The 21,285-nt window shown below is 42.7% G+C and overlaps 1 protein-coding gene across 3 annotated transcripts in view; it reads left to right on the forward strand.

Moving 5' to 3' along the window:
• The window catches only part of Met (MET proto-oncogene, receptor tyrosine kinase), a 107,219-nt gene that overhangs the window by 56,683 nt on the left and 29,251 nt on the right, over window positions 1–21,285 (forward strand). For all 3 annotated transcript variants that reach the window (XM_006236129.5, XM_039107024.2, NM_031517.2), the window contains 8 exon segments: window positions 4,333–4,467; window positions 5,360–5,533; window positions 9,846–10,006; window positions 12,111–12,213; window positions 12,323–12,459; window positions 13,133–13,294; window positions 14,021–14,120; window positions 18,332–18,550. In XM_006236129.5, coding sequence (XP_006236191.1) covers window positions 4,333–4,467; window positions 5,360–5,533; window positions 9,846–10,006; window positions 12,111–12,213; window positions 12,323–12,459; window positions 13,133–13,294; window positions 14,021–14,120; window positions 18,332–18,550 — 1,191 coding nt within the window.

Here is a 21,285-nt window from a genome sequence, read left to right on the forward strand (position 1 = left end):
GAAAGAGTGGGAGATGAAGCACACTCCCCAGACTCGGGGGTGCCAAGTCACGTGGGAAGGGTGTGGGCAGAGGAGGTGGGGTGGCTGTGTGGTCATAACAGCATGGGTGACCGTGGGTTCTCTGAAGGATAGGGGGAAGCCCCTGGAAGTCATCTGACTATCGGGCTTGCTGTAAATTAAGGACATTTCCTACTCGAGTGAGCATTGAAATTCCTATTGACCTTGCAAACATCACCATCACTCCCCCCTCTTTCTCCTCTTATTCTTCCTTCTCCCTTTTCTCCTCCTCCCCCTCCTCCCCTTCTTCCTCTCCTTCTTCCCCCTCTTCTTCTTCCTCTTCCTCCTCCTCCCCTTATCACATGAAACTATTGAATTGTGTGAAAAAGAGAAACAGAGCATTTTTAAGGGACTAGATAGCTACCTAGACTTAATTTTTTTCTGTTAAAATTATCTTCATCTGTTTTTAAAATTTAACTTGTAAAAGCTGACTAGTTGAAAATAAAAACTTTATACGGCAGGGAATTTGGTCTTTATGTATCATAATAAATCACGGAAAAGTATTTTGTTCACATTTACAAGTTTTCTGGGTGAAACCACACTGCTTTGTTTTTCCGTTCTTGTATTGTTTTACTCCCTTGTTTCTCAGATCCCTTAGTGAGAGAGTTTATGTGGCCCAATCGCAGCAATGAGCGAGTAAATGTGGATTCTTCCCTCTCCCCACCCTCCCCCCCCCAAACAGTGCATTAGACCTCTATTTTCAAGATCATTAAAGAAAAAGGGTTTGTGACCTAAAATACTAAGGATTAGTCATGGACACAGTAGAAATTCAAAAGATAATTGCCAGTCTTCTATTTCATACTAATTGTTCTCAGATTGCCAAGTGATTTATCATAAGAATTAAACTTACGTGCCAAATTCTGTTCTGTCCCTAGAAGTATCTCCATGACAACAAAAAGCAACTCCTAATTCTTGTAAGCACTGCTTCGGGAGTATTTTGAGGATTTTAGTGGTTACTCAATTATTTAGGATTCTGGCAATGGGGGGGGGGGATTAATGATAGAAAAAGTATCCTTGGCATTTCCTTGCAGTGGAAGCTCCTGCAGAGAAAAGGCTAACGATCAGCTGAAAAGGTATTTGCATCTGTGATAAGGTCTCTGCTCATCACTGTGAAGGCAAAGATTCACACACACACCCTTCTCCTGGTCTTCCTTCCTTCTCCTGCTGTCCACTTTCCATAGCTGACAGCCCCCCATCTAATCCAGCGGCTTTGCTAGCCGGGCTAGTAGGCTGTCATGTGGGCCATCAGTACTCATTTAAACCAAGGCCTTTCCCTCAGGCACACTGAACTCCTGCAGCCAAGGTTACTGAAACAAGGAGTCCCTGGCAAGAAAACGCATTGTGAAAGCTGTTCTAACTTCAATTCCCCAGTGCTCTTTGGGACTTCTGACTCCAGGCTTCATATTCTTATTCACTCCAGGGCTCCGAGAGCCAAGCAACTGGGTGTTTAAGAAGGAGTCAAATGCTCAGATTTGGGCATTAGATAAAGTCTCTGGGAAACCTGACTCCTGTACGCTCCAGCTCACTTCTCCCTTGGATTTTATTGAAAGCGAAAGCGGTATCTATCGTCCAGAATATCTGTGATCTCTTCTTGAAGCACTGAGCATGGTGTCTGACCCGGTTACCTAGGATGAACATGTCTCCAGCTGAAAAGTCATGAGGAGGCAAAAACAAATCAATCAACCCAAGCCCAGAGATGCAAAGAGCTTCTTTTTGAAAACAAAGGGGAAGGTTAATCATTCCTGGGAAGCACATAGAATCAGATATGCGATAAAGTCAAAGATAACAGTCTAGTAATTAAGAAGGGATTGCTTATTATAGATTCGAGAAATTCTAAACCGAGCAAGAAGGTTATATATAGAATTGCCATAAGGCGCAGCAACCAGTCCTGACATATCACGTGACAGCAGTTTAAGGAAAAGGAAACATAGCCTTTCAAAGGGTTCTGGGAGATGATCATTGTCATGTAGGTCTGAGGAGTCTAGAGGAAGCCAGAAGGGCAGGTGCAACTTGCAAAGATGCAAGAATTGATCCATAATCCTCAAAGAGGTGAAAGTCACAGAAAGCTGAGTACTAAGACAAGCTTATGGGTCTCAGTCTGGGTTTTATTATTGCAACGAAACACCACGACCAAAAGCAAGCAGGGAGGAAGGGGTTGATTTGGCTTTTACACTTCCATATCACTGTTCATCATCAAAGAAGCCAGGACAGGAATTCAAATAGGGCAGGAACCTGGAGGCAGGAGCTGGAGAGACCAGGGAGGAGTGCTGCTTAGTGGCTTGTTTCCCATGGCCTGCTCAGCCTGCTTTCTTAGAGAAGTCCGGGAGTGGAACCATCCACAATGGGCGTGGCCCTCTCCCCTCAGTAACTAATTTAAGAAGTGTCTTACAGCCAGATCTTATGGAGGCACTCTCTCGATTAAGTTTCCCTCCTTTCAGATAGCTCTAATTAGTGCTGTCAAGTTAGCCCAAGACCAGCTAAAACACTGATGTTTGTGTTGGTTTTGATTCATGCATGAGAAAAGAGTTTTTTTGGCTTTTTGGTTTTTGGTGGTGGTGGGGTTCTTTATCTTTATTTTCAAAGTGAAGTCATGGGTTGGAGAACTACAGAGAATGGGAAGAGCTAAGCACCAAAAGAAGTTTAAGATTGCAAAACTGAATGGATGACATCCAGGTGATGTTCTATAGAGGCTTGGGATCTTCAACATTGGATAGGTGAGCAGCCCAGGCAAGGAGGTAGGAGACTGGAAATAAAACTCTTCTTCATTTTGCCCTAAAAGGTCACAGGTGCCTAAGTATAAGAAATAACAGTAATTTTCATCCTGACCGTATGACCCTGGAACCATCATTTAGTTTCTGTGCAAATATAACCACCCAGATTAATGGAGGTGTTTTGAAAGCATTGAGTGTTTGGAGTAGAACCAAACGGTCATGATGTTAACTTTTACAGTTCAATGTGCACTGGGTTAGTTTCTTTCTATTAACAGTTCACCCATGAGAACAAATTAAGCACTTGGAAATCTTCCTAAATTGTTTCAGGCTACTTGACTTCTTTATTGTGTTGAAGAAGAAAAAAATGACCATTTTTCCCCCAGAATATGTTTATTTTGTGTGTATTTGAGTCCAAAGCATTTAATCACTACTTTAATCTCCACTTCTGTTTTGTGAATGAGAAAACTGTGGCCGAGGGAGTGCTTCGGTTTTGTTCCTTTTTTGTTTTGTTTTGTTTGCTTTCTAATTTCAGGGTGCCTGTCAGTGTCCTAGGATTTCACATAACAAACCCGTGCACTTTGAAATTAGAACTTATAACAGTTTCTTGGAAATGTCAGTCAGTGTCACAGTTGATGTCAAGCCCAGTGCTCAATCAGTCTCTTACTCCACACTGGCTGCGTGCAAACTGATGACCTACTTCAGAGTCTCTCTGAGCATGCCCAAAGCCTCCTAAAATCTGCAGTCGGCTAGTAGAACAGTCCTGAGCTAGTCTCCCCAGTTGATCTGTCCCTGAATTTCTATTAGCACTGGATTCTAGAAACAGGAAGGAGGGAAATTGGATTGCTGGGGGATGTCTCTAATGACAGAGTACCTGAAAGCCAGAATAGCACTATTTCTTCGAACACAACCTTCAGTCATTGTTAAAACCCCAGGCCTTATTGTTAAAGCCAGCATAAAATGTAGACGTTTATTTGTACTATAAATAATAGCATATCATGAGACAGTGGTGTGTGTGTGTGCGTCTGTGTGTGTGTGTGTGTGTCTGTGTGTATGTGTCTGTGTGTCTGTCTCTCTGTGTTTGTCCGTCCATCCAACATTCAGTTCAAATAGTCAGAGTCCATTCTGACCTCAGAAGATCCATAAATACAGCTTAAGATTAGGAAAGCTGGAGTCAGCCCCAGGTTTCCAGACTCCTCGTGCTCTACATTTAGAAAAACTGCCCCAGGTGGAGGGTTAAAAGGAGAGATTAGAGAATAATCCGGGAACGATGTAGCCCATGTGGTGTCTTCCTTCTGGGGAGAGTTTTGGCTCCTCCAGCTCCCCATGCTCTTGTAAGGAATGATCTGACTGTACTGCTGCATTGATTGGAAGTTCTCTTCTACAGACTGCGGAGACCAGAGGCAAAACATGAGGTTTAGACAAATTGGCTTCAAGGCAGGAGATGAAAAGATGTTGTGCTGGTTTCTAACAGAGTGCCCTGTGGGTCCTTACTTGGAGCGTAATGCACTCTCCCCGAGTTCAAAGCGAATCTGTTGGAATAAGGGTGTCTTCTTCTGTCGCTCAGGTGGTGCTCTCTCGCACAGCACATTTCACCCCCCATGTGAATTTCCTCCTGGATTCCTATCCTGTGTCTCCGGAAGTTATTGTCGAACATCCATCAAATCAAAATGGCTATACCTTGGTGGTCACAGGGAAGAAGGTAAGGCCTGTTTCCATGGGAATCTACATGGACTCGGTTCTTCTTGGGTGGATGATGTGTGGCATTGTTTAAATTCCCCATCTCTGAGACTTAGGTTCATGCTGCTTCCATTTCTTTCATTCTTGAGTCTTCCAGAGGGCTCCTGAAGTGGAGTTATCTACCAGCCAAAGAATGTTATGCCTAAGGAGGTCTTCTTAAGAATGTGCATTTCTCCTCAGTCCTGCTTCTCGGTGGAACAAACAAACAAACAAACAGGAAAGATGTAAATTACAGTGCTAACAGCAGAACCCCAGAGCAGGCAGATAAATCCTGGAGACACACTGTGTATGTGACTCCAGCCTGTAATCCCTTTCCTCTAAGAGAGATGAACGTCTTGATACCAGAATGCCATATAACCGTGTAACCTTACACAGAACTCTCCAGGGTCTCGAGTGTTTCCCCTGAAGCTTAAATTAGTTTCTCTTGTTATTTTAAAAATCGTCACAGACAGAGCCACATGTCTCTACTTTGCAGAACCTCTAACATTATAGGACAGTGATTCTGCACCAAGACAGTAATGTTGATGTTTCCTTAAGGTTGGGGTGGGGAGGGAGTTAATTAATTAGTTCTGGTTATGCTGTCCAAGATTTCCTGGAGCTCACAGACCCGTCTCAGACTTCCAAGCAGCAGGCGTCTCAGGTGCAAACTGTATCAGCCAAACGGTATTACCTTTTTACCATATGTGTGCCAACAGTAAGAAGGAGTTTGGCTTTTTAGAGATCACTTAAAGCCATTGTGATGGGATTTTCACATAGATGCTGTCTCAATTAGATGCTGTCGAGAGATATTTATATGAGACTTTTACGTGTCAGCTTTTACAAGCCATTCTAGAAGCCCTTTCCCTTCTCTGCAGATCACCAAGATTCCACTGAATGGCCTAGGCTGTGGGCATTTCCAGTCCTGCAGTCAGTGTCTCTCTGCCCCCTACTTTATACAGTGTGGCTGGTGCCACAATCGGTGTGTGCATTCCAATGAATGCCCCAGCGGTACATGGACTCAAGAGATCTGTCTGCCAGCAGTTTATAAGGTAGGCATAGCTGCCAGCTATTATGTATATGTATATTTGTAAATGCAAATTCCAAAAATGAAAAAAATGCAAAAATCAATGTATTCATCTATGTGGGGGATATCAGCCAAAGTCCCCTCTCTGTCTTAGCTTTGTCTTTAAGATAGCATTGGGACGCCCTCTCATTCTGTATCTGAAGTGCTTGCTTCATGCTCCTAGGGCCTCTCTAGGGTAGTCTCTCTCCCTTAGGTCCATGTGTGTAACATAGAGAGGTGAGAGATGACCACTACTGCTCCCCAGTCCAGATCCGTTCCCTCCATAATCACCCATACTCTTATTCCTCATTGCCTGCTCTGGGCCAGGTGCCCAAACTGAAGCTTCCAGCTCCACAGAGATGGGTCTCAGGTTCATGGCGTACATGGAGCCCCTAAGTTGAACCATGTGAACTGATGAGCCTCATACATAAAGGTTGGTTCCCAGGTTTACCTGTGGGTGCCTTTAAATCTTATCTCAATGTATTTGAACAAGTAATGACACAGAGAATACTCTACTGGCATCTACACTCTATAAACCATATCATATGGCTTTATTCACTCTGAAAACACTTACTGATCATATGGCAAAACATAAAGTTCAAGAAGAGATAAGTGAGGCCGGCCGTTGAAGAGCTTAACTCTTGGCAGAGATGGGAACCTTGACCCTGTAGCCATACTCAAAGTGTTGCCTTATTTCTATAAAGTTTGGTTTGAGACTATAAAAATCTGAGGTTTTGGATTTTTTTTAAAGCGTCTTGGCCCCTAAATATTTTGCTTGAAAATGATTTCCCAAGTGAGGACCCAGTATCCACTTTTCTGTCTGCCTGTAGAAGAGTTGGACTTTAGTAAATGTTTCCTGTGACAGATTCAAGTTAAAGGGCTGGGTCACCTGGTTCACTCCAAGTAAACAAAGTAGCAGAGTGGAGAGCAGGCTGTGGTGCCTGGCTGTTTCCATTTAGTTACGGTTTAGAGCAAGACTGGCAGTGGGTAACTGGGCTTTCAGTAAAACCATGTTCTGCTAGGTGTGACACAGTTACCAAGCCTTGGCAAAAAGAAAGAAAAAGGAAGGAAGGAAGGAAGGAAGGAAGGAAGGAAGGAAGGAAGGAAGGAAGGAAGGAGGGAAGGAGGGAAGGAGGGAGGGAGGGAGGGAGGGGAGAGGGGAGGGGAGGGGAAGAGAGGGGAGGAGAGGAGAGGAGAAGAGAGGAGAGGAGAGGAGAAGAGAAGAGAAGAGAAGAGAAAGGAAAAAAGAAAAAAGAAAGAAGCTTTGAGTCTGTACTGTGTCATTCAGTCTTTTAAAACCCCCGTGCAGCTGAATACTTTATTAAACAAAGAGCCTTAGCAATTTCAGACGCCAGAAACTTGTACTCTTTACTGTCTGGGGCAACTACAACTAGTGTATGTTTGTGTGCGCACTCACAGAATTAAATCACAACAGTTTCCTTTCAAAGCTGTCCACATTAGTGTTTAAGAAAGCAGGCTGATAACCCGACCAGAAGGAGCGCTTCGTCTGGCCCCTTGTGCCTCCCTTTATTGCTAAAATAGCTGGCAACAGAGCAAATAGCTTAGACTTTTCCAGAACAGCATAGTTTCTCTTACAAGTCTTCTTCCTTCATCCTTCCAAAGTCCAGCATCTACAGTTGGTGACTTTAAAAGGTTGGGGTGTGACAAGCACAAGTCGATGAGGTGTAGGTTTTACAGCAGACAGAAAGTAGCAATAGCAGAGCTGACTGTGTAAACCCACACACCCACCCCCTCTGCCCATAGCTGTTAGGAAGATTTCATGCCATGCTAGACCGTGACATTGGGCATTCTTACTGCGAAAAAAAATAAGATAAATTGTCCCCCTTTCTTTTCTGCCCTCAACTCTACATGCACAAATCCAGCTGATGTATAGAATTTCACTTTCTGATACATACACATTAACCTGCTTCTCACAGTACATGGTATTCAGTAGCTGGGAGACTTTGCAGTTTCAGATAGGAGTGATTTCAAGATTTTAAACCCAATGCATTGTTTCAAGTGTGTCCTCTGACCCCAGACTTCAAAAGCCGTGAGAAAAGGAGAGGCATTTTCACAGTACAGTCTGGGTGTATCGTGGTGGGACAATCTTCATACGTTATAGGACTGGAGACAGTCTCAGAGACACAATAGAACTGTATCATTGATCAGAATCCCAGATCAGGAGCAGCACCAGACCGGGCCATCAGCATATTTGTGACTTTATTTTTCCTGCTAAACGAGAACATGGCTTCCGGTGGTAAATTTAGTTTTCGATGGTTTTTTTTTTAATGCTTTCTCATATTTTATTTTAATGGGGTGAACCAACATAATTCTAAGGTCTTGATGGAATGGTCCCAGCAGTAATGTGGTCGTTCACCTGTGAAAGGAGAGGAACTGATTTGTGGTAGCATCTCCCCAGCCAGACAGGTAGGAGACCCGGCTGGCTTCTGTGGCTCTGTGCAGAACATTTCCTGCCTGGAGAGTTTCTCTGAACTTCAGGATGACTCCAAGTTTGCCAGCCCATTGTTGGGGCTGTACAAGGGTGTGTGGTCTCCGACAGCCTCCTTCCTTTTCCCGTGGAAGAGGGACAGTTCCTTCATAAGCTACTGGGACAGCATTGGGCTCGGAGAATGCTAAACAGAGCCAACCTTTTTAACTCGGTGTGGGGGGAGGAGGTGGGTGGTGCAGGTTTTACAGTCACTTGTTGTGTTAGTCACTTGTCACTAGTGGCCACAGCTACTAGGCAATGCTGTCCTTTCTCGGTGACTGCCAAGTCTCTCTGCCATTTCATTGGAAGCAATGATGAGGTGTGCTGAGTGACAGGCTTCAGTTTTAACGTGGAGCAGGGGAAAGGCTGGAGGCGGAAGGATCTGGCCCACATGGGCTTGGGCAGCTGTTTTGGAAGGGAGCCTCCTTACAGTGAGCTGCAGCTGCGTGTGAGCATTGGCCTGAAGAGCCCTGGGAGCGACTGCCTCTTCTCTTCTGTTAGGATTGCCCTAGTAAACAGATTTCCCCTCTAGCAGTTTTCATTTCGCCAGACATAGATGAGGTGAATTTTCATGAAAGGCACAACTGTGTAGTGGATTTTGTTTGTCAAACGGCGATTAGAAAAGCATTAGGCTGAGACTTTAGAGGGGGTTGGCAACAAGGGTGCGTTAAGGCATGGGTTTGCAGTTACTTGCTTAGGGAGGGTGGGAATGTGTGCGAACCTGAGTTCTTCTGGAAGTTCTCCTTGACTGTAAGAGTGGCAGGCTTTTCAGTAAGCGCCTTGGCTGGTTCTGAGTTGCCCTGATCCTCAGACTTCATTTTCCCACCATTGTACTTTACAGTACAATTTACAATATGTCCCCCCAAAAGAGCATTTCCTTTCTCAATTGTCACACAGCTCCCCAGGAGAAGATTATTTTTAACTTGGAAACGTGTTCTGCCTAAATAATTTTAGCCTTGGAGTGGCCATCATAAATGCCTCATGTTATGGTATATGGCTGCCACCGTCACATAGTAAGTCCAGGGGTCACTTTTTTTTTTTTTTTTTTTTTTTTTTTTTTCATACCATTTTTTTTTATTTTATTTTATTTTTTTATTAACTTGAGTATTTCTTATATACATTTCGAGTGTTATTCCCTTTCCCGGTATCCGGGCAAACATCCCCCTCCCCCCTCCCCTTCCTTATGGGTGTTCCCCTCCCAACCCTCCCCCCATTGCCGCCCTCCCCCCACCAGTCTAGTTCACTGGGGGTTCAGTCCAGGGGTCACTTTTAACACACCGAAAGTTAGCCTGTTGATCACTGAACATTGCACATTGAGGAAAGACATCTTTACAATGGCATAAAATAATGTTGATAAGTAGAATTAGAAACATCACTACAATACTGATCTGAGGATCTCTCAGTTTAGATTTTTTTTTTTTGCCAGAAAGAGAGTGTTAATTTGTACTATTACAAAACTTCATGTAGGTTCTAGATCAAAGTTTCACCATATTTAAAGCAACTAAATTTTTTATTAAGAAATACAAACTGGTAGACATAAATTGCTTGATTCAGAGAGTCAGAAAGGTATTCAACAGAGGCCCTGAGTTTAGTTCCTAGAACCCGCGTTACATATGTAATGCCAGGATCAGGGGAACAAATGCACTCTTCCGGCTTCCATAGTCAGTGTGCTCACAGACGCAAAGCCACACACAGAAACACGTGTGTGTGACTTTTTCAGGATTAAAATAAATATTAAAAAGCAATACACCATTTGCTTGGTTTCCACGATGTGGAAAATGATCACAGTCTGCTGGGTTTATCGTTGCAGGTTTTCCCCACTAGTGCACCCCTCGAAGGAGGAACAATGCTGACCATATGTGGCTGGGACTTTGGATTCAAGAAGAATAATAAATTTGATTTAAGGAAAACCAAAGTTCTGCTTGGCAACGAGAGCTGTACCTTGACCTTAAGCGAGAGCACGACAAATACGTAAGGAGCATGGTGACTTTGCTGAGTGGCCTTGGGAGATAGGCCGGGTTCTTTAATTGGGTTTTCTGAGAAGAAGAAAAAAAAAATAGTGTTCAACATGTTCATCTATGCATTCACAAGGGTCTTGACCTGTCATAGCATTTGAAGACGTGTTTGGTTTTCTCCTCGTAATCTCATTTTATTAACAGACTAGGAGAAAGGAAAAGGTGGTATGGCCTAGAGCAATTCAGCTTCCATGAGTTGTTTTTAGACTTGTTCACTCGATTTAATCTTTATACAGAGTTGGAGTCTAATATTTGTGTTTATTACTGTAGTTTAGGGTGTTTGGCGAGTGTCTGTGGGTACAGTTGCACATGTAGCATTGTGTGTGGAGGCCAGAAGATGACTTCAGGAACTTGGTTACCTCCTTCCAGTGTAGGTCCCAGGGCTCAAACTCAGACCAGTAGGTTTGTGTGGTAATTGGTCTTCCATCCCGCTGGGCCAGCATCTAGGAGGTTTGAACTACTAAAGTAAAGCCTCTTCAGAAATTGCCCGTACAGTTTGAAAGACTGGGTCTTCCCCTTGAGACCTCAAACGTTGCCCCCCACAAAGGTTTCTCATGAACATCAGTAAACAGCTGGGTGTCTGTCCTCTGTTCATGATTCACCTGCTGGTCCTTGGAACAGTGGCAAGCACTTTTTAGACTCTTTAGATGAGCTTAAATGTATATTCAGGTCATATTCATGGCACTCTGCCATCTGGGTGTCCCCCACATCTTAGGAGGTGTCAGTTCCATTCTTGCCTAACGTTAAGAGAACTAGGGTACAGCCTACCTGAGCGAAGCCAGAGATCAGCGCTCTGTTCTCTGATCAAGACCTGTGCTTAGTCTCCTGTATTCTACACATTCCCTCTAAAATCCCTAAATGCCACAGTGACCAGGTAACCCAGGGATTACTTGTTGGAGTGCAGTAGCAACAACCAAAGTTTCAACAGTTGAATCATTATGGTTGAATCTGTTCTATAAAGTAAATTATCTAATATAGATTCCATTCCATGGTCATCATAAAGGACCTTAATATAATCACCAAAACCAGTCAATGTCAAGCTTGCTAGGCCAAAGGCAAAAGCGAGTTTACTCTAGAAGCATCCCTTTGTTCTCCAAAACTCTTAATTATTAGAATGTGAATTAAGAGCTATAAAGAAAAAGGACAATTCATTCTCTCTTTTTAGAAGTCTGTAAAAACAAATTATATTTAAATTTTATTATATAAATATATATTTATTATATATATAGCTATATAAGATTACGGATAAAAATTGGCACTATTGGTAGCCAAGGAGATGCCTCAGTTGCTAATGCGCTTGTCAATCAAGTATAAGGATCCAAGCTCAATACCCAGCACCCAAGTAAAAAGTTAAGTGTGGTGGTGCTCACTGTTGATAATCCAGCACTGGGGAAGCAGAGACAGGAAGACTCCTAGAGCTTTCTGGTCAGCCAGTCTAGCCTTATCAGGCATCTCCAGGTCCCAGAGAGAGAGCACATTGTAAAACCAAGTAGACAGCCCCTGAGAAGTGACACCCAAGGTTGGCCTCTGGCTTCTACATGCATTCTTGTGTCCCCAACATGGCACAACCATAATAATTTACAGAAAAACTGTCCCAGTAGCATTAGCCTTTAAGTGGTTTAAATAGATTTCTGACGACTACAGTCGTAGAAAATATAGTTGTTGGCATAAATTGGTGAAGAGAGCTGGCTTACTCTATTCGTAGCTGGCACATTACTTCACATGCTGCTGACATAGCAGCAGTCATTATGCTACATGGGCCAAACACCCAAACACATAACTTCACAGACTTAGGTTATCATGCACTTCTTAGCTGGTGAGTCTGCACTGGTGACCTATGAAGGGTCCTACAATGGTCGATATAAAGTTTGGCACCACCATTCAGAAAATAGGATTACATGACTTTTCAGCCTTATGACTTCCATGAAACCGAGCTTACCATTTGGAATCATGAGCTCACAATTTGGAGTTAATGGTCCCATCACGACAAGCAGCCAAACCAGAAAATCAGAAAATGCGTGTGGCTTTGAGACATATTAAGCTCTGCTCTTTCTTTGCAGGTTGAAATGCACAGTTGGCCCCGCGATGAGTGAGCACTTCAATGTGTCTGTGATCGTCTCAAACAGTCGAGAGACAACACAGTACAGTGCGTTTTCCTATGTGGTAAGTCCAAGCTTTGCTTTTAGTCATGACCCGGGATGTTTGGTTTTTTATTTCATCTGCATAAAGAATAGAGCTAACCAGTTCCTTTTTGGTTTTGCCACCCATTCAGGATCCTGTAATAACAAGTATTTCTCCAAGGTATGGTCCTCATGCCGGAGGCACCTTACTCACTTTGACTGGAAAATACCTCAACAGCGGCAATTCTAGACACATTTCAATCGGAGGGAAAACATGTACTTTAAAAAGGTATTGTCGCTTTTTGGTTGTATTAATATCTGTGCCTAATACGCCAAGCCAAGTTCTTTTGCATTTATTTGCACAGAGCATAAAGATGTTTTTATATGATTTTTCTCCTGGTGATTCTCTTCTTCCCAAGTCCAACTGGGTCCTTTTGCTGATTTTTCTATCCTTCCCCTTCTGTTGCTTAATCCCCACTCTGAGTTTTGTCTTGCTATCCACTCCTTCATTGTGGTGAGTCTTATCTGAGCTATATAACGAACTTAAAGCTCTGGTCATTGGCACTACATCAAAATAAGCATTTCTATCAAGATCCAGAGATGAAGAAGGTATGCTGAGGGACGGGATGGGTGAGCTTAGATTTAAAAGGTAGTTTCTCCTCAGGGTGGAAGGAGCTAAGTTTATTCTAGTACCAAATGGACTTTGAAGTTTGCCTGAACCACCACATGTTTTGAAGTCACGGATGGCCTTTCATCAAGGCTAAGTGTGGGAATCTAGCTGGATGTAAACAAGCTACCCTGGGAAGGGCTTTTCTCCTAGGCCACCTCAGAAAATTCCACGGAGTTGTATTTTTCGACGTACAGGTATAATTTTGGAGTATAATATCACTAATAACTAATGTCTGCTATTTACTCTTTTCCTTCCGTTCTTTCTGGCCCTTGGTGTTTTGCTTGTTGTTCAGTGTATCAGATAGCATTCTCGAATGCTACACCCCAGGCCACACCGTCTCTGCCGAGTTTCCCGTGAAATTGAAAATCGACCTGGCTGACCGAGTGACAAGCAGCTTCAGTTACCGGGAAGACCCGGTTGTCTCTGAAATCCACCCGACCAAATCTTTTATCAGGTAAGTGAAAGCTTCTGATCGGTAGAAGGAAAGCAAGAACGGAAGGTTGGCTGAGGAATACCCAGGAGCGTTGCACTTTATCCCTTGTTTAAATGCTGCCGTGTTTTGAGGGCTCCGCTCCAATTCAGCGGGGAACTGCATTTAGGTCCCGCGGACAGTCTGACTTTATCGATGGTACTTCCTGCCAAGAACAATTCTGCCCATTATTCATTTCCTGTTATGATTTCAACACCTAGAGGAGAACAGTTCAGCCTGGTGCCATTGTATATGTGACACACCTATGTCACATACGCTTGCATATGTGTCAGTCCTCCGCCGAGCTGCAGGTCGCCTTTTCCCTCTCCTTTTGTTGTGTTTTGGGATCCCTTTACACATACATATTTCTTCTCTGCACCAGACTCTGTTTTAGTCAGCAGCTATTGAGCATCTCTCGTTTCCGCTTGTTCTGTCAGCCAAGCGAGAACAGTCATGGATGTTTTCCCCTGTATTTTTCAGAGAGAGAAAAAAAAAACATTCTTTTCCACATTTATTCAGTAAAAATTCGGCCATTTCTACAGCTAATGAAATATCTCTTTAAACATTCTCAAATTTCCAAAGAAGAGTTACCCCTGAACTCCCATTCAGCCCTAGCGAGTCCCCTAGCGTGATCACTGAGTCTAAGACTGGGCGTCTACATAGTTGGTAGGACAGCTCTGAATATTTCCGTTTTCCGTTTTATTTGACCAGTGGTGGAAGCACAATAACGGGGATTGGAAAGAACCTGAATTCAGTTAGCACCCCAAAGCTGGTAATAGAAGTGCATGACGTGGGCGTGAACTACACCGTGGTAAGTCCTAGAGTGGCCATTCCGCTCAGAACTCTGCCTGTGTGCTGCCAGGCTTTCGGGGCACAGGGACATTTTGGCTTTGTCTAGTAAGCTGCAGCAGAAGTCAAGTGGTACTTTTAGTCAACAGTAGAATCTTGGGCTGACATTGTAAACATACAAACATACACACACACATACATACACACACACACACACATACACACATACATACACACATACATACATACACACCCACGAATACACACACACACACACACACACACACACACACACACACGTTTATACACCAATGAAGACCTTCAGCATGAGCAGAAGTTCTCAGACTTGTTGGTATACATACAAACCTGTCACAAGCCAACAGTCATCTAGGAAGAACAGTCACAACTGAGAAAGCGCCTCCTCAGATTGACCTGCAGGCAAGCCTCTGGGGGCCATTTTTGTTGTTGATATTGAAAGGACCAGTCCACTGAGTGACGCCCTCCCTAGGTCCTGGGAGGGATAGAAAGGGTAGTTTAATGTGAACCTGGAGAATATGCCAGTATGCGGAATTCCTCTGTGGTCTTTCCTGCAGTCCCTGATTCCATAGTCCCTCCTTGAGTTCCTGCCCTGACGTTCCTCAGTGATTTGAGAGTTGTGAGATGAAATAAACCCTCTCCTCCCAAGTTGATTTTGGTCCTGGGGCTTTGTCACAGCAGTGCAAACCTAATTAGCACAGCCCGAGATGAGTTTCTCACATGAAAGAAGTATGATAGACATTTTTATGAATGAGATGCATAAATACTAGGTTTTAGTCAAAATTATGTATTTTTCTTTTTCTTTAAACATATACTACATGATGCCAATAAGCAAGATAGGCCTATAGTATACATACAAAAACATTATATGTACAGATATTATAGGTAGATGTATTTCTCGTAACACATATAATCAAAGATGATTTCGACTAGTGAAATTAAGGAATTTTAAGCTATTACACACCTCTTGATGAAAATAATAATAATAATAATAATAATAATAATAATAATAATACAAAACACAGAACCCACCCCACTCCTCTGTGTATCTCAGACTGGGATCCAAACCCTTTTCTTTGCATTTCCTTACCATGGTCCTTGTCTCTTTATTAGCACACAGGAGATGCTAATAAAGAACTATTATCAAGTATGTCAATGGTATTTCTCATTTCTCTGCATTTTTTTTTATTTGCAAGCTCAACCATAATCTAACTGTAAAGGTGATGGATCCATCTCTTGCTGTGACAGTTTTACATTAGGTTGAGCCTGGTGATGAGTCTGGAAGACGGAGGCAGGAGGATCAAGAGTCTAGGGTTGGCCTCCACTATATAGCAAGTTCAAGACCAAACTGAGGCTAAATAGATCCTGTTTCAAAACAAACAAACAAACACCACTAATCCCAACCTAAACCTGGGAAAGATGTATGGGTTTTTTTGTTGTTGTTGTTGTTTTGTTGTTGTTGTTTGCAGTGTTTTTCTGCTGTGAAATGCCACACATCAATTGGACACATGCACTCAACTTGGAGTTAAGGTTCTAAGTGCTCTCTCTTCTCTCTCTCTCTCTCTCTCTCTCTCTCTCTCTCTCTCTCTCTCTCTCTCATTTACAGTCTCAATTGGGCAAGTAAGTGGTAGATTGAATTATAGCCCTTTCTTTGAAATTCCCCCATCCAATATTTCTTAAGGACAAAAGCCACTCTGGTCCTTAATTACAGAAAGCAATTTGGGACTAAAAATGTCAAGCCAAATCACCAAACACTGAGGTCATCTCAAATGAGATTCCTCTTGACCCTCTCAGTCATCCACATTGCATCACCTCTAACTAGTGTTATTAGATTCTTACCATATTTCTGAGAGATGATGCTCCTGGGAGTCACAGCATGAAGTTAGGGACCTTGAAGCCAATCCCCCCATACATGGCCACAAACAAAGTTAGAATACCACTGCTATTAATTTAGGAGACATCACTTCTCCACAACCGAGATCTTTACTTTAACCAAGTAAAAATAACAGTAACCCTTTTGGCTGTTGGCATGTGACTTTTTAAAGTTGGGTTTAAGAAATGATTCATTGGCTGAAGGCCAAGCCTGCCCATTATGAAGGCAGTGGCTGAGCTTCCTTTCATCTCCCTTGCCCAAAGATGACATAGAATGACTCTTTGCTTCAGCCATTTATTTATAATGAAATGCTTCCTTGAAGCCCTCAGTGTCCGATATAAGAGAGGCAAACCCTAAGGAAGACTCAAACAGTAGTAGATTTTTAAAAAGTCCTAATGGTCTACACATCTGGAAATACAAACTCTTCTTGTTTGAGTCGAAAATGCAGCACACTTTAATTATATATATATATATATATATATATATATATATATATATATATATATATATGTATGTATATATATGACAGGAACGAGAAATTTAAAGTATATTCTACTATCTACTTTTTCACTGCTCCTCAATTCACTGTCATTCCTAAAATCTGCCATATGCAGAGATGTATGTTCCTTTCCCATTCCCTGTGGCTTAAAGAGTTTAAAGTGGACCAAGATGAATTGAACGCATTCATTATTTAGCAAATAAAATCTCATGGTCAGGTACATATAAATTAAGCCACGATAATTTTTTAATTCCAATAAACTCAGTGCATTAAAATATAGAAATAATTAATTTAACAAAATGTAGATTAATGTATTAATGTGCACTGTGTCCCAGATTGTTTTGTGGTTCCTAGGTTCTTATTATTGCACAGAGAATTATTATGGGAGCAGCGACATCTTTCATTTCCGTTTTACAAGATCATGGGAATAAATAGCTCTTAGTGCTATGACATTATATTTGATATAAAAATAAATATTGCAATATATTTTATCCATGTGGTATCTCTGTTCTATCTGATTCCAACATACATTTTTAAATGCAGCCTGCTTTGAAATTATTAAGAAGAAAACATCGCACAGTAAATTCTGTGCTTTTTATGTATATCCTGAGGCCCTTAGCTATTGTGAGGATAAGTAATTGTTTTATCTCCAACTATACTTGTCAAAGAAAAGGAAATCTAAGGGATGTTGTTGCCTGTTTGTCTTTTCCTTGGGGGAGAAACACAGCCCTTTGACTTTAAATATACCACTTTGTGTGGCCGGTTTTACAATCAAGAGGAAGCTGCATTTTCCAAAATTCCATAAATCAGAATTTCAAAGAGGAAGATTTGAAATGAGAGATGAAAGGATATAAAATAATAAGAGCAGAGCCTTTGTAACACGGACAGCACTATTTAGAGACGCTACAGAGCGAAACAGAAACAAGGCTCAGCCGTGATGATAGCGAACGTTGATGTTTATTAAGCCCTACTCCATCCGTCAGATGTGTGACCAGACCGAATGAAGTCTGTTTTCCAAGTTCAGTGTTTTATCTAAAAATAGAGCCAGGCAGTGATGGCGCACGCTTTAATCCCAGCACTGGGGAGGCAGAGGCAGTCAGATCACTGAGTTCTAGACCATTCTGGTCGACAGAGTGAGTTCCAGGACAGCAAGGGCTATACAAAGAAACCCTGCCTCCCTCCCCCAGGAAAAAAGGACAACATGACACCTTCCTGTGGAAATATAGGGACTATTAGATGAGATTGACTTTGCATTTTGGAACTAACCCTTACTAGTAAACACACTATTAAGAATGCATGGACGTTTTCAGATGTGGTGCTAACCATGTGGAACTTGGCATTGTGCCCTGTGACCTCCCACGCCGAGAAGAACACTTAAATCTTCTTTACTAAGTAAGGAAACTGAGTTTCTGAGTAAGACCTTTACCTCAGTTCCTAAAACTTAAAAGCAGGATCTGAATCAAGGGTGTCTATGTTCTCAAGGTCCAGCCCCTGTTGGCCCATAGCTGCTTTACAAAATGAGATGGCATTTCCACCAAGAAAGTGCCTTGTTGAGCTGAGGAAAATCACATGATGGAGGGAGGGAACAGCCAGCTGCCAGGACATCATCGTAGCTTATTCGCAGCCCGCGAACGCTCAAACAGTTGTTTGGAAATTTTTACTTTCATCGTGTGTCCCGAAATGTGTTCTTCGACGTTAGGAAGTCAAATGCAGAACATCTTTGACAACGGATGTGTCTTGAGTTGTGGTTCTGAGGTTGTGAAATAGCCAAGCGGTAGCGATGCCGTCCGTGTGCTGCTGACGGTGGGAACCCTGTCTTCCGTAGGCGTGCCAACATCGCTCGAGTTCAGAGATCATCTGCTGCACCACTCCTTCCCTGCAACAGCTGGACCTGCAACTCCCCCTGAAGACCAAAGCCTTCTTCCTGCTGGACGGGATCCTTTCCAAACACTTTGATCTCACTTATGTACATGATCCTATGTTTAAGCCTTTTGAAAAGCCAGTAATGATCTCCATGGGCAATGAGAATGTAGTGGAAATTAAGGTAAGAGTTGCTTAAAATACTCTCTTAAATGGACTTGAAGGGCTCCGTTGGCTTCACAGCCACGTGAATAGAGTCATTGTATTTGCTCAATGTATCTGATTCTACATCAGCAAATATCAAAGCTCTGGAAACAAATCTTTTTGGCAGAAGACTAAAAGATAAGCGTATTTATCCATTGCTTTTTAATGAAGCATCGAAGACCGCTTCCTTGTGTGTACATTAAAAAGCAACAAGTGCTGAACATAAATCTATCAAGCAGGCTCCTGCTGATGCTGTCATGACGATGTGAATGGTATATATTTCCTCGTGGGCTTCACCTACACGTGCTTATTGGAAGGCAAACAGTCAGGGCTGTGGTGGTAAATGCGTTAGCTGCAGTTTCGTGTTTCCTTGTAGTATGTGAAGTTTTGCATCTGTGTGTAGCCAGTTCCGGGCAGGGGAGGGGCGGGCATATCATGGCAAATATTTGAAGACCAGAGGTCAACTTTTCAGAGTTGGTTTTTCTTCTTGTTCCTTCTCTCTCTCTCTCTCTCTCTCTCTCTCTCTCTCTCTCTCTCTCTCTCACACACACACACACACACCATCTCTCCCCTTTTTATCTTATCTATATGTACTCTTTGAGAATTTCATAGACACATTTTGTCCATATTCAACTCCCCACTCTAACTCTTCCCAGATAACTGCCCACCCCTTCTCAATTCCATGTCCTCCTTAAAAAAATAATAATAACCTACCAAATCCAGTTTGCATCTTCCTTATTATATTCACAGACCTGGGCCATCCACTAGAATGCACTTGTAGTTGACTTACCAGAAAACACACTCTGTCCTCCAAAAATTCCCACGCATAGCAACAACTCCTTAGCTAGGAGTGGGAGCTCACGTACAGGCTGTGTGCAGACAGCTGTGTGTTCCTGAACAAACAGTTCAGACCTGAAACTGGAATGAACAGCCAGAAGACACGGCTTTGCACTGCTCATCCCCAACCTCTGACTCTTACAATCTTTCTACCCCCTGCCCCCCACCATGCCACCCCTCTTCCAAGATATGGTCCCTGAGGCTTGAGAGAAAAAGGTAATGAATGTGTATGTGCCACCCATGGCTTAGCACTCAGCTAACACTGGTTTTCTGCACTTTGACCAGGTCTGGGTTTCTGTATTAACCACCATGCAGTGCGCAAAGTCCCCTGACAAAGTCTGAAGGCTACACTAATCTACAAGCCTACAGATAGGAATTTAGAGGACAGTTTGAGTTTTATGTCTATTTAGCAAAAGAATAGTAGTGGGTTCGCCTCCATGGAAACTGTCAGCTCCCAGGCCACGGGTTCTTGACCACATTTCACAGCAAGGCAGACTCTTATTCTGCCACTCCAGGCTAGATGGTCCATAAATTTCTAAGCAGCTCTCTTATCTCCGCCTCCCCGGCATAGGCGTACTGGGATCATGGATGCAAGGAACAGCATTCAGCTTTTCACATGGTCTCTGGGGATTTAACTCATCTTATACCCACTGGGCCATTTCATAGGTGCGGTGGAATCTAAGCCGACTTATAAATGAATCTGGATTACCACTGCCTTGGGAATACATTGTTCCAGAGCCTACTCAGCATATAGCAGCAGATCTCCTTCCTGCTGCAGGTAAAGATCGCTAAGATCCAGCCAGAAGCAGTAAGGGCTCAGACCAGCTCTCTTCTGTTACTTCAGTCACTTTTACTTCCAATAATAAGAAAGCTAGCAAAACGGTCAAGATTCAAGCTTTTCAAAGTCCACTCAGATAGCAAAATATCCGACCCTCACAAACTGTTGTTTGAGACGGTGAGAATCTTTTCTCCTGAAAGAACTTCTGAATGCCTACCTGAGCTCACACGAACAGTGGAGTAGCCCCTGCTCAGGTGGGAAGTGGTACCATGGGTCACCTCCATCCAAGTGACACTGCCACTGAAATAGTTCCGATTTTTCAGGGTGATTTTTTTTTTATCTCTGAAGGAACCCATGCCCACACTCACACTCACTCTCACTAACCTCGCTGTCGCATTTCGTACAATAATTAAGTAAACCCAGCATGAAATTAAATGGAAGCCTGCTTCACTGAACAGCATGTTCGCCACACCAAAGTTCTTTCATCTGCTTCTTTAATTGGTTTTAGGAAAAAGAGAAAGGATTTTTTATCACTTCTCTCCTTTTTTGCCCCAATAAAACTAATCTAGTGTGACCTTTTGCTTGCAACAATAACAGTTTGCTGTTTGAAAGATTCCATTTGGTTTTTCTTGATGAAAACAAAGGTTGGTGTGCAAGTAGTTTTATGCCACCCCAAAATACTGTTTTCCTGTTCCTGTGTCTACGATGGACAGATTAGAAAGAACGTTCTTTGTCTCCCCTTTCAAAGCTAGTGTTGGACAGAAGAGAAAGTCCTCTCTATATAAATTAAGCAGGCATTATTCAATGTCCTACAAAGTTGTTGGACCAAGAAAAACATGACTTGACATCATTCTAATGGTATTTCCAACATGGCCCAAGTTCTCTAGAGATGGTCACAAAACAGTTCCCTTTCTTTGCTGTATAAAGTTCACTTATCCTCTCTAACAGAATAGTGTTTTAGTGTCCTAATTCACCCTTTTCCTATATACCATTTTATGTACGTCTAGGAGGAAATGTGAGTGGAATATGTGGTCTTACTAACTGTGGCAGAAATTTAATCCTTTATCAATTTCTAAAAGTGATCACTTTGATCCCTCTGC

Source organism: Rattus norvegicus, chromosome 4, assembly GCF_036323735.1.
Source record: "Rattus norvegicus strain BN/NHsdMcwi chromosome 4, GRCr8, whole genome shotgun sequence".
In the NCBI taxonomy this organism is placed as follows: Eukaryota; Metazoa; Chordata; class Mammalia; order Rodentia; family Muridae; genus Rattus; species Rattus norvegicus.